Source organism: Diplotaxodon limnothrissa, linkage group LG6 (assembly GCF_057381915.1).
Source record: "Diplotaxodon limnothrissa isolate DT_005_m linkage group LG6, D_limnothrissa_male_GT1.1, whole genome shotgun sequence".
Lineage (NCBI taxonomy): Eukaryota > Metazoa > Chordata > Actinopteri > Cichliformes > Cichlidae > Diplotaxodon > Diplotaxodon limnothrissa.
In genome coordinates this window covers 27,694,292-27,709,983 of record NC_140601.1, presented here as the reverse complement: position 1 = coordinate 27,709,983, position 15,692 = coordinate 27,694,292, and the positions used below count along the sequence as shown (strand labels likewise).

The 15,692-nt window shown below is 39.6% G+C and overlaps 1 protein-coding gene across 1 annotated transcript; it reads left to right on the top strand.

The window, feature by feature from the left end:
• Window positions 1–2,534: 2,534 nt before the first annotated feature.
• Window positions 2,535–15,692, top strand: utp6 (UTP6 small subunit processome component). Its single transcript, XM_085356070.1, has 19 exons — window positions 2,535–2,735; window positions 5,183–5,267; window positions 5,360–5,401; window positions 5,510–5,602; window positions 5,920–5,967; window positions 6,061–6,124; window positions 6,290–6,408; window positions 6,534–6,611; window positions 6,706–6,787; window positions 7,774–7,855; window positions 7,969–8,147; window positions 9,592–9,671; window positions 9,783–9,860; window positions 10,656–10,835; window positions 12,697–12,777; window positions 13,156–13,265; window positions 13,430–13,496; window positions 13,657–13,729; window positions 15,260–15,692. Exons 1-19 carry the CDS (start codon window positions 2,644–2,646, stop codon window positions 15,412–15,414), a joined length of 1,788 nt encoding a protein of 595 aa, XP_085212196.1. The 5' UTR covers window positions 2,535–2,643; the 3' UTR covers window positions 15,415–15,692.

Genomic DNA, 15,692 nt, shown 5'->3' with positions numbered 1-15,692 from the left:
AACCTCTTCTGAGGTCTTTCTCTTTTGTTCCTGCCTGGCAGCTCAATATTCAACATCCTCTGTCCAGTATATCCACTACCTCTTCTCTGCACATGTCCAAACTACGTCAGCTTTGTCGCTCTAATTTTGTATCCAAAGCGTTCAACCAGGGGCGGATCTAGAGAAATTTTCTGGGGGTGGCATGATGGTAGCATGGAAATCAAATAGGGTGGCAAAATCAAAGCCTTTTTTGAAAAACACACATGCAAGTGTTACATATGGGTAAAATGATTCAAATGCAGTAAGTATACACGTTTCATACAAATATAGTCTATCACTTAATTATTTTCTGTAGCCCACATAATTAAAAATTTCAGTGACATAAAACATGTGAATTCACATTTTTATGTACTTTTGATTTACATTTGTATTTCACCTTCAAATTGTTTTAAATTATTTTTTCCCTTGCGTTGCTTGGTATCATTCTTTTTAGCTTAACCTCGTGTATCTGAATTTACAGTTATTCTTTCATTGACATACTATATTAACACAACTGATCTGAAATCAAACACAAAACATAACATCCGAGAAGTTGTTTTGTTTTTTGTTTTGTTTTTTTTTTTTGGGGGGGGGGGGGGGGGGGGTTAACTGTAAAAACCACAGACACGTTTAGCAAATTATTTTCATAACTTCAAATACAAATATAAATTGTAAATTTTGAAAACTTATGCACAAATTTTGAAAATTATAAAGTTATATACAACTATTTATCTAAAAATGTAGCCAATGCATCTGGCGTTTTTTGTTTGTTTGTACAACCATTTAAAAATACTACTATAACTAAAATGAGAGAGAGAACAATCAGTTGTCACAGTAAGATGCCCGATAAAATTATTTGCGCCAGTAAAAAAATTGTTTGTCTGACACAAGACAGAGGAGAACACCGCAGGGATAAACTCTGCAGGCCTGACAACAGGAGATGTATCACTCCTCTGGTTTTCCACCTGGAGATGGTGTTTACATTGAAATCTACCTTTGTGGCCTTCATTTGTACCCACTGACACACAAAACAAAACAATGACTACACAAGACACTAACTACACAATACAACATAACACACAAACTATAAATTCCATGCTAAACGTCATAAATCTCTCGCATCTCAAAACTCTCTCTCTCTCACTCGTTGGCTTTTTTTCCCTTTTGCACTGTAATTAGAAAATGCTTTTTTGTTTTACCGTTTATTCCACGCTAAACGTGACGATAGTATTTAAAAATATATATATATATATTCAGTTTAACCTGAGTTTTTCTTTTAATATATTCATTTCTCATCATGTCCATCCTGATCACTCCCAGTGAAATTCTGAACATCTTCAGCTCTTCCACCTGTCTTTTCATAAAATGGGGCTCCACAAGATTTTTAATATATATTTTTTTGTTGGATAAACCTTTTGCAACAAAAAGAAAGTATGTAGACTTTTCATTAAGTAAAATGTATAAATTATCCTACCCAAGTAATGTAGAGTAGTAAATAGTGCATTCTTTAACTATATTTAAAGTACCTAAAGTAAGCAGTTTTTAGAATTATATGCAATACTATGTACATAATGTACTATGTACATTGGATCATAATTACTGATGCATTGATGTGTGTACATATATACACATCAATGGTCCAGCTATTGATTATTTTATTATATATATATTGGAGGGTAGCTTGATATATTGCATTATTATGATGCAATTAATGTGAGGAGGCTTGTGCCAGCTCATTTCCCCCCTCGTTCATATAGTACTACATTGTGGAGAGAACTTGAAAATTATATATTGTGCAAAACAACATACGAAGTCAAAATTGAAGGGAAGGACATTATCAGTTATTTTGAAACCAAAGGAAAAAAAATTATGTACCATTGTCAATCTTTATATCTTACTAGGGAAATTCCACATACATAAATGTAAATTTTAAAACTCAACCCCATTATTGAATTTGTTTTTTACTTGAAATTGAATATTACTTAAACTCTCTTAAATTAACTTCAAATAAAAGAGGTTCATCATTGATTGAAATTCATTCAGAAATTTTCAACAAATGAGCTGTCACAGATATAATTTTCAAGTACAAAGCTATTATGAAGTCTGTCACATCCCTCTTTTTTCCTTTTATTAATTATTTACCCTTCTTATTTTCATTGTAATACTTATTGTTACTCTTATTTGCCCTGTATGTTTACTGTACAAACTGAGCTGGGATGACTGACTGTTCACGTTACAATTTCAAATAAAGTTCTGAAAAAAAAGCTTTCCCCACTCTATATGTTCCCCTGGTGTATATCAAAATTAATCTGAGGTGAGAAAACATACACCAAATCGTTTTCGAATATAAAAGGACAGGTAAACTTTCGTTTCATCTTTAATACGTTGTGAAACAGGGAGTTTGGGAGTTTAAAACTCTGAGTTAACAAAGGTTTCCTCCAGCTCAGATTTCCTGTCGGACCTATTTGCAGACGGAACCGGAAGCTCCGCTAGTCACAACTTCCACACATGTGTAATTGGGGATAGAGTTGGCCTCTCGTGGTGTTCTGTGTACAGTTGTTATACCATTATTAAGTTTTACCAAACAGCAGCTGAACACGAGCGTTTAACGGCTGCTTCGACGAGATGGCGGAGATCGTTCAGCAGCGGATCGAGGACAGAATCCCTGAGCTGGAGCAGCTGGAGAGAGTGGGACTGTTCACCAAGAAAGAAGTCAAGTAAGGCAGCACCGAGCCTTTACACGCTGTGTCTTCCAGGAAAATAGCAAAAGAGGTGATGGGTGAGCCCATCACGTACTCTCGGACGCACTCTCAGAGAGGGCCTCGAACCTGTGAAATATTTAATTATTTACATTACAGGGCCGAGAAACTGCGAGAGATGAAGCTGAGAAAGTCTATTGATCATCTTCTTGTTCTCCAAAAAAAAAAAAACCCCAACAAAAAACGTTTTTTACTACTGATTAAATTTTGGATGATTTAGAGAAAAAAAAAATTCCCCAAAATAAAGAGCAAATATAGTTAAGTGCTTAATCTGGGCAGCTGAACTTAACTTTTTGACATCTATAGTTAGCAGAAATACATGGAAGATATCGTCCTGAAGATTTAAGGAGGAAATATTGAAGATCCCTTTTGCAGATAGTTGCACATCTACATCCTTAATTAAAATCAGTGTTAGGGTTGTGAATCTCAAAGTAACTGGTGATGATCAATACATTATAGGAATATCGATACATCACCATATTTGTGTAACATCACAATAGAAATCAGCACTTGTCAGGAGAATTCCTTCTGTCTTAAACACCCCAACAAGTCATCACTTTCCAACACTTGACCTCTTCTTCAGAAGTCTCTTGGACACAGCTCTATTTTCTTTACTGGGTGTATTTATTACAGAAGCTGTAGTAGTCGGGCAAGAAGTTTGATACAGGAATGGCACAGAGAATGAAAGATCTGGTGCAGACTACGCGTTGTGCTTCTGTAGTACTCCCAGGGTGATTTGAAGCCAGGCAAAGGAAAGAAAATTAACTCAGGAAGTCCAGCGTCACAGAATATGCTACCTTGATACCACTTTTCTACTCTAGTTAGGCATCAATGCACTTTCTAGTATAACTTTCATTCACAAAATCACGCATGTTTGTTTGAGTGCTTTTTTTCTGCCATGCATGTATGGCACACTGTCTTGCCCAAGGATACATGCAGACTAAAGGAGCCAGGACTCCAACCACGGATCTTCTGACTGCTGGACAACCAGCTCTACCTCCTGAGCCACAGCTGTTGTGGGGGTTAAACTTTTATCTACTAGGAGTTATTCCCTTTACTAATAATGAGGCTAATGTTTAAATAATCTCTTTAAGCGTAAAACTAGGCTCCAGATTGCTTTAAATACAGTTTTTCTACTGTTGGATTTTTATGATGTCAGAAAGAGCAAATAATACCCAGCCCTGTACCCTCTTTCACCTGCTGTTCAATCGTCCTGTTTGCAATGAGCAGCCAATGAGCAGAAAGCTGACCTAATGGAAAGCTCTGCTTTAAATTCAGTTGATCAGTCCTATAATTTGATTTCCTGTGTGGTCTGAAGTTCAAACTGAGCATCTGAATATGGAACAAAGGTGATATAAATGACGTAGCATGGTAGCTGGTCTAAGTATTTCAGAAACTGGTAATTTACCTTGATTTTCTTATGCAGCTATCTGTAGAGATTGTTCTGAATAAGAGAAGCTATTGAGTGAGTGACAGTTCTCTGGGTGAAAATGCTCAAATAACCAGTTGTTTCAACCAAGGTATGCAGAAGAGCATCTCTGAACGCACAATATGTTGAATCTCGAAGCAGCAGAAGACCACACCAGGTGTCACTGTCAGCTAAGAACACTAAACTGAGGCTACAGTCTGCTCAAGCTCGCCATAATTGAACATTAGAAATTCAAAGAAGTGTTTGCGGGTCTGTTGACCCAGTTTGATGTAACACCATGAAAGCCCTAATCCATCCTGCCCTGTATTAACGTTTCAAGATGGCGGTGGTGTAATGGTGAAACTGAAGCTACAATTCACACGGGGTCATTTTCTTGGCACACTTTAGCCCCAACTGAGCATCGTTTAAATGCTACAGCCTGCTGACCATGTACGTTCCTTTGGGACCATAGTGTACCCATTGTTTTGGCTGCTTCCAGAAGAATAATATATACTGTGTCTCAAAGTTCAGATCTTTCCAAACCAGCTTCTTGAACATGACAGTGAGTTTACTGTATTCAAATGGCCTCCACGGTCACCAAATGTACGGGTCATGGATGTTCTCTGACAAACTGCAGCAACTATGTGATGCTATCATGTCAGTACGGGCTAAAATCTCTGAGGACTGTCTCCAGCATCTTGTTAAATCTATGCCCCAAAGACGTAAAGCAGTTCTGAGGATAAAAGGGGTCCAGTGTTAGCAAGGTGCACCTAAAAACTGCCCGTGAGTGTAAATTCAGTGTACAAAAAATGCATTTTATGCTGTATTTCCTAAAATTGACTTCGAAATGTCCCATTCTTCTTTTGTGCTTTCTTTTCTCCTAATAAAAAAACTGTTGGTCAGTATTAAAATTTCCATGTGAAAATATTCCCGTGTGTGTTTATGCAAGTCCTTCTCACTGATTCAACATTATTCTTCTGTTCTATTTTTCATTTAGATCAATAATCAAGAGGGTAACAGCCCTGGAGTACAAGCTTCACAGGCTGATCGTAAATAAGGAGGACTTCATTGCATACATTCAGGTAGGGGGCTGTGATGATACATCATGTTTCTTTCTTTCAATAAATAAGTAAAGATCGTGAATCATGTTCAGAGACTCTCCTTTTGTTTATAGTATGAAATCAACGTTTTAGAGCTGATCAAGAAGAGAAGAGCAGTAAGTATCCTACATACCGAATCTGGTATTTTAAGCTCATGTGATTAAAAACTATATTTGTCAGGAAACCACACCTGAGAGTGACTCTACTATCCTTTTCATTTTCAGCACATACACTACCAGTTCAAGCGAGAGGAGATTGAGTACCCCATCATCCACAGAATAAATAGCATCTTTAAAAGAGCAACAAATAAGTGGAAGGTAGTGTAAATAGAGCATTTGTAATCTGTAATTATTATTCTGTATGGTTGTAATAATTAATTTATAACATCAGATTATTAAATTCAGCCATGTGTATCGAATATTTGTAACATTTTTAGACATTTTTTCCTCTAAATTTGTATGATATTATCTAATGTGTAACTGAGCCATTGCTGGAAAGTAATATGATGCTTTTTGTTAACAAACATGGCAAAAAAAAAAAAGTTAAAATTGTAGATTTTTACATTGGATTTAAATTTACAAAAGGAATGAAAGCCGAAAGGAGTGAAGAGTCACACGTCTTCTTTCCCCCGCAGGATGATGTGCAGCTATGGCTCTCACACGTTGCTTTCTGTAAGAAATGGGTATGTAAAGATCTCATCACTTGCCTTCAAGTCAGATAAGTCTGCTCTACACCGTGTCTTCTCATTCTTATAATGATCCCTTTCACTCATCAGGCCACCAAGAGCCAAATCAGCAAGGTGTTCTCAGCCATGCTTGCCATCCATCCTGACAAACCAGGTACAGAAGAAAGGGGGCATTACAAACACACTGCAATTTGCCGATGTTTAGTGGCTGGAAATGTGCGTTAAAATAAATTAAACCAAGGCAGGAAATCTGTGATTGCAATCTTGGAGATGACCAAGACGAATGCTGTTAATAAACACTGTTTCCGTCCCGCTTTAGCTCTGTGGATCATGGCTGCCAAGAGCGAGCTGGAGGATAGAAATTCTTCTGAGAGCGCCAGACACCTGTTTCTGAGGGCGCTGCGATTCCACCCAAATGATAAGAAAGTCTACCAGGAGGTAAAAGATGCCAAATATCTTCTTTTTATTATTGATATTTAAGGTAACCCAGACTTAAAACTTTAAGCAACAGTTTATTCATTTAAAACATGCTCGTCTAAAATCCTCCAACCACTCTGTGTTAGTATTTCCGTATGGAGCTGCTGCATTGTGAGAAACTGAGGAAGCAGAAGATTCAGCTGGAGCAGGCTCAGATGGACCTGGTGAGCGTGAAACAAAGCAAACACAAAACAGTAGGAAGTAAGCGCGTGCATATGCTGCTCGTTGTATTTAAAACTCACTGTTCACACCTTCCAGGGTGAATATGAATTTTCTCCAGAGATCCTGAGTGGTAAACTGGCTGAGGTTGTATACAAAGATGCTACAGGGAAAATCAAAGGTAAGCTTGTCAATGGTTATTCACAGGCCTGTGCAAATATGAGAAAATATAAAATAACTTAAGTGTTTATGCTGCAAATACATTTGAATATTAAGAGCAGCATAATGCTGTCGCACTCTCTCCTGTAGCCTCCAACGCACATAGGGTCTTAACTGCTCCTCAAGACCCAGATGTTAGAAAATTCCAGGTGTAACAGAGAATATTAAAAAACAAACTCTTAATGCTAAAGTGCAGTTGTGTTGTGTGTTAAGAAAACAGCTCAGCTTTTATAAATCGCCGTAAAACTAAGCACACCTGTGTACACTATATAGGGATTGTGCTTGCGTGACCTTTAGGCCTGTTTAGTAAATCTGGGCTTTAAAAATAACACATTTATTGTTTAAATAAAATGCACATAATTTGTAGAGCCGTAGATTTAAACTCTTTCTGCAAACTGTTATTTATTTAGTTTTTATTTCAGTTCAAGACCACCTATATTGTCATTAAAGTGAATTCCTTTAGCAGTGGGATATGTAAAGACTAAATGGGGATAAGAATTGGCAATTGAAATCAACCCTGAGCACAGGATACCTGTTAAAAAACGCTGAAATCACAGACTTACATATGTGGAAGGACTTTTCATGGAAAAACTGTGTAAGATTTTTATTTTTAATAATAACTCCGAAACAAAAGTCCAGACACACCAGTGCACAACTTGAATGCTTTCTGGGATGTGATCATTGTTTGGCAGATCACTTTCATGTATTCTGGCGCAGTCACATTCTTAAAACTGTTCTGGGACGGCGTTCCCACTACGGCGAAGGAGGTTTTGTCTCATAATATTGAATTTATATGTCTGACCTGCTACCTGGGGAAAATTGGACCTTAGTTTAGCTAAATGTGACAACTGTCTATTAAAAATATTTATGGTGGTGAGTAAGAACAAGCCATTGGCTTTGGAAACAACCTAGCGTGTGTCTCTACTTGTGCATCTTTTCATCCTACAGAAGCAGAGTTTGTCATCTCACTTCTGAACATAGCGGCTATTTTTGACTTCACCAAAGACCTCCAGGACTCCATCCTGCAAGAGTAATTTACTTCCAAAAGGCTTTCATTTAACTCTCTTTTACATGAACTCTGAATTCCTCAACTTCCATAGTGTTACCTTTAAGCAGTAACCTCATCTCACCTCTTGTTTCCAGCTTACAGACTAACTACACAGATGACAGCTCCACGTGGGATTTCATGGCTAAGAGGGAGCTGGAGGCCCCAGGAGCAGGAGAGGAGCTCCAGACTGCCAAAGGCAGGGCCTCAGATATAAACCGCAGAGAGGAGCGCTGCTGCCAGGTCTATGAGGAGGGCGTCAAGAGTCTAAACACTGGTAGGAGCTTCCTGATACACAGAGAGAACATATATATTTCAATTTTAAAATGAATTGTTGAGACATGATTTAGACTTTGGTGATTAATTATTAATTGTAACAATCTTCATCTGCAAATGAAGTTGGTGGGTAAACTAAGAAGTACGAGAAAGACGCCACTTTGTTAGGACATCTTACCCCTTTTACGCTCAAACCTCCTTCATTTTTCATGGCACCGATTCAACAAGGTGCTGGAAAATTTCTTCTGAGATTTTAGTTCATGTTGACTTGATAGCATCACACAGCTGCTGCAGATTTGTTGGCTGCACGTCCATGAAGTTAATCTCGTGTTCACCCCCACATCCCAAAGCTGCGGTGACTGCGGAGGCCGTTTGAGTACAGCGAACTCGTCAAGTCACGTCAAGTTTATTTATAAAGCACATTTAAAAACAACCAAGGCTGACCAAAGTGCTGTACAATAAAATACAAATATAAAATACAATCGTCATGTTCAAGAAACCAGTTTGAGATGATTTAAGCTTTGTGTCACGTGCCTTGTCTTGCTGGAAGCAGCCATCAGAAGATAGATACACTGTGGTCATAAAGGGTGGTCAGCAACAATACATACGGGTGGGCTGTGGCATTTAAACAATGCTCTGTTGGTATTCAAGGGGCCAAAGTGTGCCTAGAAAACATCTCCCACACCATTATGCCAGCAGCCATAAGTGTTTGTGGATCCATGCTTTCATGTTGTTTATGTGAAATCCTCACCCTGCCATCCAAATGTCACAACAGAAATTGTGACTCAAGATTTTTCCAGTCTTCTGTTGTCCAATTATAGCGAGCCTGTGTGAACTGTAGCCTCAGCTCCCTGTTCTTAGCTGATGGGAGTGTCATCTGTGCATCAGAGATGCTCTTCTGCATCCCACGTCTGTAATGACTTACTGTTGCCTTCCTGTCAGCTTAAAGAAGTCTGGTGTAGTCTCCTCTGATGTCAGAAAGACATTTTTGCCCAGAGACGTGACGCTTACTGGATATTTTCTCTTTTTCTGGCCTTTCTCTGTAAATCCTAGAGATCACTTAAATCACCTTCCTCATTCTTATGTGCAGTTTGAACTTCAGCAGGCCCTCATGAACATGTCTGCGTGCCTACATGCATTGAATTGCTGCCATATGATTGGCTGATTAGGTATTTTCTTTAATGTGCAGCTGAGCGTGTGTGTAGCTTTTTTATGTGTCAATGCACCCATATTACCAAAACAAGAATGATCTCTTCTTGTTCTCTTCTTGTTCTTTTATTTAATTTGCACATGCTGGCAGTGGGTTAAAAGCTTTAATGGAAGAATTTTATTTTGGTCAAAACCTCCAAGAAGGAGCCCAGAAAGTTGTGAAATGTTATCCTTGTTCCTGCATGTATTCATTCACTGCTTCCGTTAGTATAAGAAACTGCTGCTTTGCCTCCCAGAGCCAATGTGGACCTGCTACGTGGCTTTCTTGTTGGAAAGGATGAAAAGGAAGACCAACGTCCAAGAGCTGAAAGAAAAAGTAAGTGAAAAGTCCTTAAGTTTGGCCTGAAGTTATTTCCTCCTCAGGTACGCTGAGAAATGTCAATGGCTTCAGTGTTTTCTGGAGTAAAAACAAGTGTTTGTATCACAGAGGCAGGAGAGGCTGCTGGGAGTGCTGCAGCGTGCCCATGACTGCTCGCTGTTGAAGGAGAATTACTACAAGAACTGGGTGAGATAAAGCCTCTTTTCAATGTGTGAATGGAATTTTAGGCACCCGTAAGCCTGTCTTCTCTTTATTTGAATGATGACCTGTCGGCTCTCATTTCGCTCAAACCACGTTTCGTTTTGGTCGGGTAAGAGCAGCGCCAGGCAAAGTCTGACAGGAACAGCAAAAATCTTTAAAACCTTGCAAGTCGTCTCTTCTTTCAGATATACACTAGCAGAGGTAACACGGAATGAAAATGTAATTGCACTGCACCGAAAACACAACATGTTATTGGAAAAGCAGAAACAACTGAGGCCGACAGCCAGAAGTTACTAACACACTGACGTTCAGGCAAATGAAACCAGTTCTATGATGATGAGAATCTCAATTAGAATAAAAATGTGGTAATTGTTGGCCTAGTGGTTAGAGGCTAATACCAAGCACTCTGAGTAATTTATGGGTTTGTGTGACTATTATTTAATAGCTGTATTTGTTTGTTAATTTATTTGGTGGTGCGACAAACACACATTGTCCAGCAATAATGAATAACAAAGTAAACAGAGTGCACATTTAGACCCAGCACATGGTGGCTTTATGGATATCCTGGTGGTTGTAAGCCTGTATTTTTTAAATCAATTGCTATGTTTCCTGTGTAGGATTATCAGTTTGTCTGGTAATGGGACTGAAATTGTTTAAAAAAACTGAAAATGGTGATAGTCGAAAAACTCCTTTAACATCAGGTTATATTCAAAAAGGAAACGATACCTTGCATTTTACTGATGTATGAATCAACCAACCTGATGTTGTCCACGTGACCAGCTCCAAATCTTGCTCTCATCGGGAGATGCTGAGGGAGCAGCAAGCGTTGCCATGACAGCCACGCAGCGCTACAGCCAATCAGTGACCATGTGGAGTTTGAGCCTGCAGACGCTGATGGAGCTAGGGAGCCGAGACATAGGCCGGTGTTTCCAGGACGCTCTCAAACACGTTAATCCCAAGGTACACACACACACTGGACCGGGAGAGCCACGTTTGCTTTTCTGAAATCACATAATGGGGTTCAGTAATTTTCTCATCTTACACTATCATATAAACACTGTTCAGCACACTGAGTGGCAGCACCGCTTTAATTGTTGTCCTTGGAGAAAAGAGACATATGGATTCACTCACACACATACACACACTAGCCACCAGCAGTGCTGTATAAGTGGGCCATCTCCTTGGCCTAATTAGTCTCTGTTCAGTCATATTAATTTCCTCAACTGTCTTCATCTGCCTGAGCGCACATGAAGGCAGGTGAAAAACTAAATTTAATCGTGCAGATATTTGTGTATCAATTTACCTTTTTTAAAGGTAAAAGCTACCCCAGTGATGAAGCTGGGGGCTGTTATGGTTTAGGGCAGGAATCTGTCACAAGTGTCAAGTGCAGAGAGAATAAAGGGAAACGGTAGACATGCATGTGTATATATTAAAAAGACATTTTGCAGGTTGATGGGGCCAATAAATACGGACCAGGAACAGCAGGTCCAGAATTAGAAACGCATGCAGACGGGTACAAGGAAAGAGGGGACAGAGAAGAAGGTGCCAACTACAGAAGAGAGCAGATAGAAATTAATATCAGTTAATCAGTTCAGTGCAGACAGGAAAAAAAAGGGAGAATATTTATGGAGGCCACGCAGCAGCCTGAGTCTGACCATTAATAATTTGAAGCCCGATTTCCATCTCGGCTCAGTTTGACCTTATAAATTAGCGTTTAGAATTTCTTATGTACTCTTCTGGTCAGTGGTGAATTAAACCTTATCTTACAATCTCTCCTATATTTCAGAGTAGTCAGAACGTTCTTCTTAATTTTTCTGTTGAACCTCCCTCATAGTTGCACAGTTCTGTACAACTATGAATACGCATGCCTCGACTGAGCCGCGGGCCTTTGTAGCAGTGAATAGAATAGCTGATTATTGTTGTGGTGGGGGTTTCATAAGTCCACGGCCCTGAGAAGGAGGATTAGTACAGCTGCTTATTATGCAAGTCTTTTCTTTTGAACAAAACACCCTGTTTGAGCATGGAGAAGTGGCACACACCTCCAGGGTTGGAGGCCTGTGTATCCAACAATGTTAAGTTTCCGCATTGAAAAGCACAGAAGTGCAGATAAATCAATGGTGAAAATGTAAGCACGTTCTTTATCCTGTCATTCTGTACTCATGCCGATTCCAGAAGGTATATTGATCCTTCCCTCCTGGCTGAGAACAGATGCTGCCTGAGTGATTATTCATTTTTAAAATCTCTGCATATAATGGCAAAACCCGGTAACTAATTCTGATCTGAGCTTTGCATGCTCTGACACGTTCACTGGAGACTGAGAAGGCCAAATCCTTTCTGGTTCCTGCTGCTTCTCAAATGTGAATATCAGCTGTAGTGTCATACCGGATGATGCATAGTGTCCCTCACTTGCTATATTTACTTTAAATGATACCAATCCCACTTACGGTACTAGAAAAGATCAGAACTGACCACCCAATTGGTAGCTGTTTCTTACAAGCTAGCAATGATGTGCCAGTTTAAAATTGACATTAGTGTTTAATAGAAACACTCAGTCTGATGACAGATATCCCAGGTTGGACTGTCAACACTGCTTAAGTGTTTTAACAGTGAGGCACCTCTAATACAAACTCACGATAATCCAGAAGTTCTTTTATTGACTGTTTTACGTTGTTGTTATTCATCAGTGTTAAGTCGTGAAAGTTTTGTGTCTGAACAAAATGCGTGCGCCTAATGGTTGCTTATTAATGAACAGGCGTAAGGTACATTCACATTTTTTAAGGTGGGTGAAGCTCATTCATGTAACCGCGTCTTGTCTTGACAGGAGAGTCTACCACTGTGGCAGCTGCAGTTTGAGTGGAGCAAGGCCAGCCAGAGTGCCGAGGAGACAGAAGCCATCCTCAAGGTAGTGCACCCGAATCCAGCCGTTTGAACAGCTGCAGTGTGATCTTGCTATAGCCTGCAGCATTTAGAGCAATTTATCCGCTTCATTTTTTGTGGATTTGTTTACACCGATATTTTATCGATAAGAGTTACGCTGGAAACACAGTTTTGAATTGTTAGAAATGAAATGCGCAACATAAGAAGTTAATGACAGGATAAAATATGATCCTGCACTGTAATATAAAGTACAGCAGGCAGACTGTGATCAGAAAAGGCTGAGTAAGCTAGAGATGAGATAAAGAGTAAACAATAAAAGCTAAAGCAGGCAAGATTAATAGTGTTTTTGCCTCTGAAATGAGGATATGCCTTGCAGACAGTTTGTTCTCTTGCTTGTTCCCAGAGAGGTCTGCTGTCTGCAGTCCCGGCTGTTGCCATGGAGATGAAAGAGTGCTACCTCGATTGGTCCTACTCCACTGGAGGCTACAAGAAGGCGAGGAAGACCTTTACAAGGTGAAAATCAGATAACTCTGTCTGCTCATGTAGTTTTTAATTTAGGTGATGAATGAAGCAGGAACATATAAGTTTAACGGGTCTCAAAGCACTGACCTGCAGGTGCAAAATAAACGTTCAGGATCTTTAATACCTTTTAATTAAATTGCATTTTTCTTATGTAGCTTACAGGAAAACCGCCCATTGTCCAAGGAGTTTTTCACCAGAATGATTCAAATCGAGAAGGAACAAGTACGTATATGAAGCCCAGTGACATCCTCATTCTTCTGCCTGCCACCAACTATAATGTTTATGTTGTACTGACTTCATTGATAGTTTGACACTGGAAAGATACCTTTGATGTTGCTGATAAGTGAAAACAATTAATGTGATTACAATGTTGTTTTTTCAGGAAAATCCAAAGATGAACTATCTGAGGGACTACTATGAGAGGGTGCTGCAGGAGTTCGGCACCTCCAACGAAGGTGAATTTAAATCAGGTTAAGGAGCTGGAATGAACCGGAAAGCTGGTGTTATTTATGCTTTCAGCTCAGCCAGCAAGCTCAAGTTTTAAGACGAATATTAAAGTTTGTGAGCTCATTGCTCCCCATTAATACAAACAGACCCAGGTGGATGCTGGGGTGGTGGAGGGTGTTGAGTTTATCTAGGCACAAACCCCACTGGAACACGAGACACACAATAACTGCACGACAAAACAAGTCAAGACAGAGCTCTTTGTCTTTGTGGCCCGTGAGGGAAGTCAGCCCAGGCCTTCACCTGTCCTTAGCCAACTTCAACTGATTCCTTCGCTACAGCCCTTTTTTTATTGTCAGCAAGCAAGCAATCATTCATGAATGTGCAATTACAAATACATGTGACATTCTTAAGCAGGCATATCTGAACAACATCAGTGTCTATATTCTGTGTGTGTGGGTGTGTGTAGGTGCATGTGTGTGTGTTTACAGCTGTACCATACATAGGCATATGACCTTTCAATGAACTTAAACTGTGTATGAGGTATGCAGAAAGGCAGAAGTAAGCGTCTCGCTAAATGATAAGAACAGGAACTTGCAACAGGTCATGTCTCAGACGAACATTTAAAGGTGTGAAGTCTCGCACTTATAAGAAACAGAACGATTCTGGTTTCTAAAGCTATAATGGAAATGATAACGTCGAGGCTGCTTCCTCTCAACTCATGGTACACACGCGCACACAGAATCTTATCAGACCTAATAAGGATATGATTTTTATCAGCGTACAAATGATTATATATTTCTAAGCACAAATGACAATGTAAAAAATATCAATTCCAACAGAGGGGTTGAACAGCAGGAACAGTATTTACAAATTAGAGGAAGAGATTAAAAAAGAGATCGCCAAAACGAGAGGATGTGTCTTTGTATGTTATGTGAGCACAAATCAAATACAGGTTTGGACTGAACAGCTAATCAACAGTTAGAGTTATTTGATCAGACTGAGTCAGAGGACAAGAGTAAAACACGTTCAAGAGAATCTGTATCGCTAAAGAACAAAGTTAGACGAGATGGAAAATACCGGGCCACCTCCATATTGCACCTACAGGAGCTGCTCAGCCATGGAAACCCATGGCATGAAGGTCTCGGTGCATTATGTGCCCTTGCACTTGGTGACCCAACTCACAACAACAATCACCTCAACGCACTCAGTTTGACCTATATATTAAAGGAAAAAATAAATAGTATTATGCAGAAAACAACAACAATCAAATGATCCCCTTTGAGCAAGCACTTGGCAACAGTGGGGAGGAAAAACTCCCTTGTGACAGGAAGAAACCGCTGGCAGAGCCAGGCTCAGGGAGGAAGACAGTGAGTGGCATGTTACAGTATCACACTTGTAATGCTATAAGCTCTATAGAGATGTGGCTCAATACTTCTGTCCTTGTAGTGTAAAAGTATGGATAGATACAATTAGATTAAGAACCTTTAGGTTTTTTGTTTTTTTTAAACATAACTGTTTCCTGTTTCGTTTTTCTAAAGATCTGTGGCTGCAGTACATCCGCGAGGAACTCGGACCCCTCGGTCAGCCAGAGAACTGTGGAAAGATCCACTGGAGAGCCATGAAGTTTCTGGAAGGAGAGAGTGTAGAAAGATTCATTTCCAAACATGCACTCCTTCAGACTGGACACTTATAAGTAGCAGAAAAACAAGGCTGTGAGTTCAGACAACAAATACCTTGTGGAGGTTTGTCAGCTGACGAACAAGCACGTTTCTGAGTGATTCTTCCTCCCAGTCTAATTGAAGACTGGTCCCGTGCTGAATTTCTTTCGTTCCCAGCTTTGCAGTTTCTGTTGTTTGCGGTTCATTCAAAATAAACCTGCTCGTTCCTCTTTAAAGGTTCCAGCCATGTTACAAGAACAATTCTCATTTTCACAGACTTGTTTTTTTCTTATCGATTGCAGCCGTAATTTAC

Bases quoted from the DNA above. Each gene is read 5' to 3' on its own strand.
- utp6 (XM_085356070.1), top strand. From the start codon at position 2,644: ATGGCGGAGATCGTTCAGCAGCGGATCGAGGACAGAATCCCTGAGCTG. The intron at 5,402-5,509 runs GTAAGTATCCTA...TTTCATTTTCAG, and splicing joins TGATCAAGAAGAGAAGAGCA to CACATACACTACCAGTTCAA. The intron at 9,861-10,655 runs GTGAGATAAAGC...CCACGTGACCAG, and splicing joins AGAATTACTACAAGAACTGG to CTCCAAATCTTGCTCTCATC.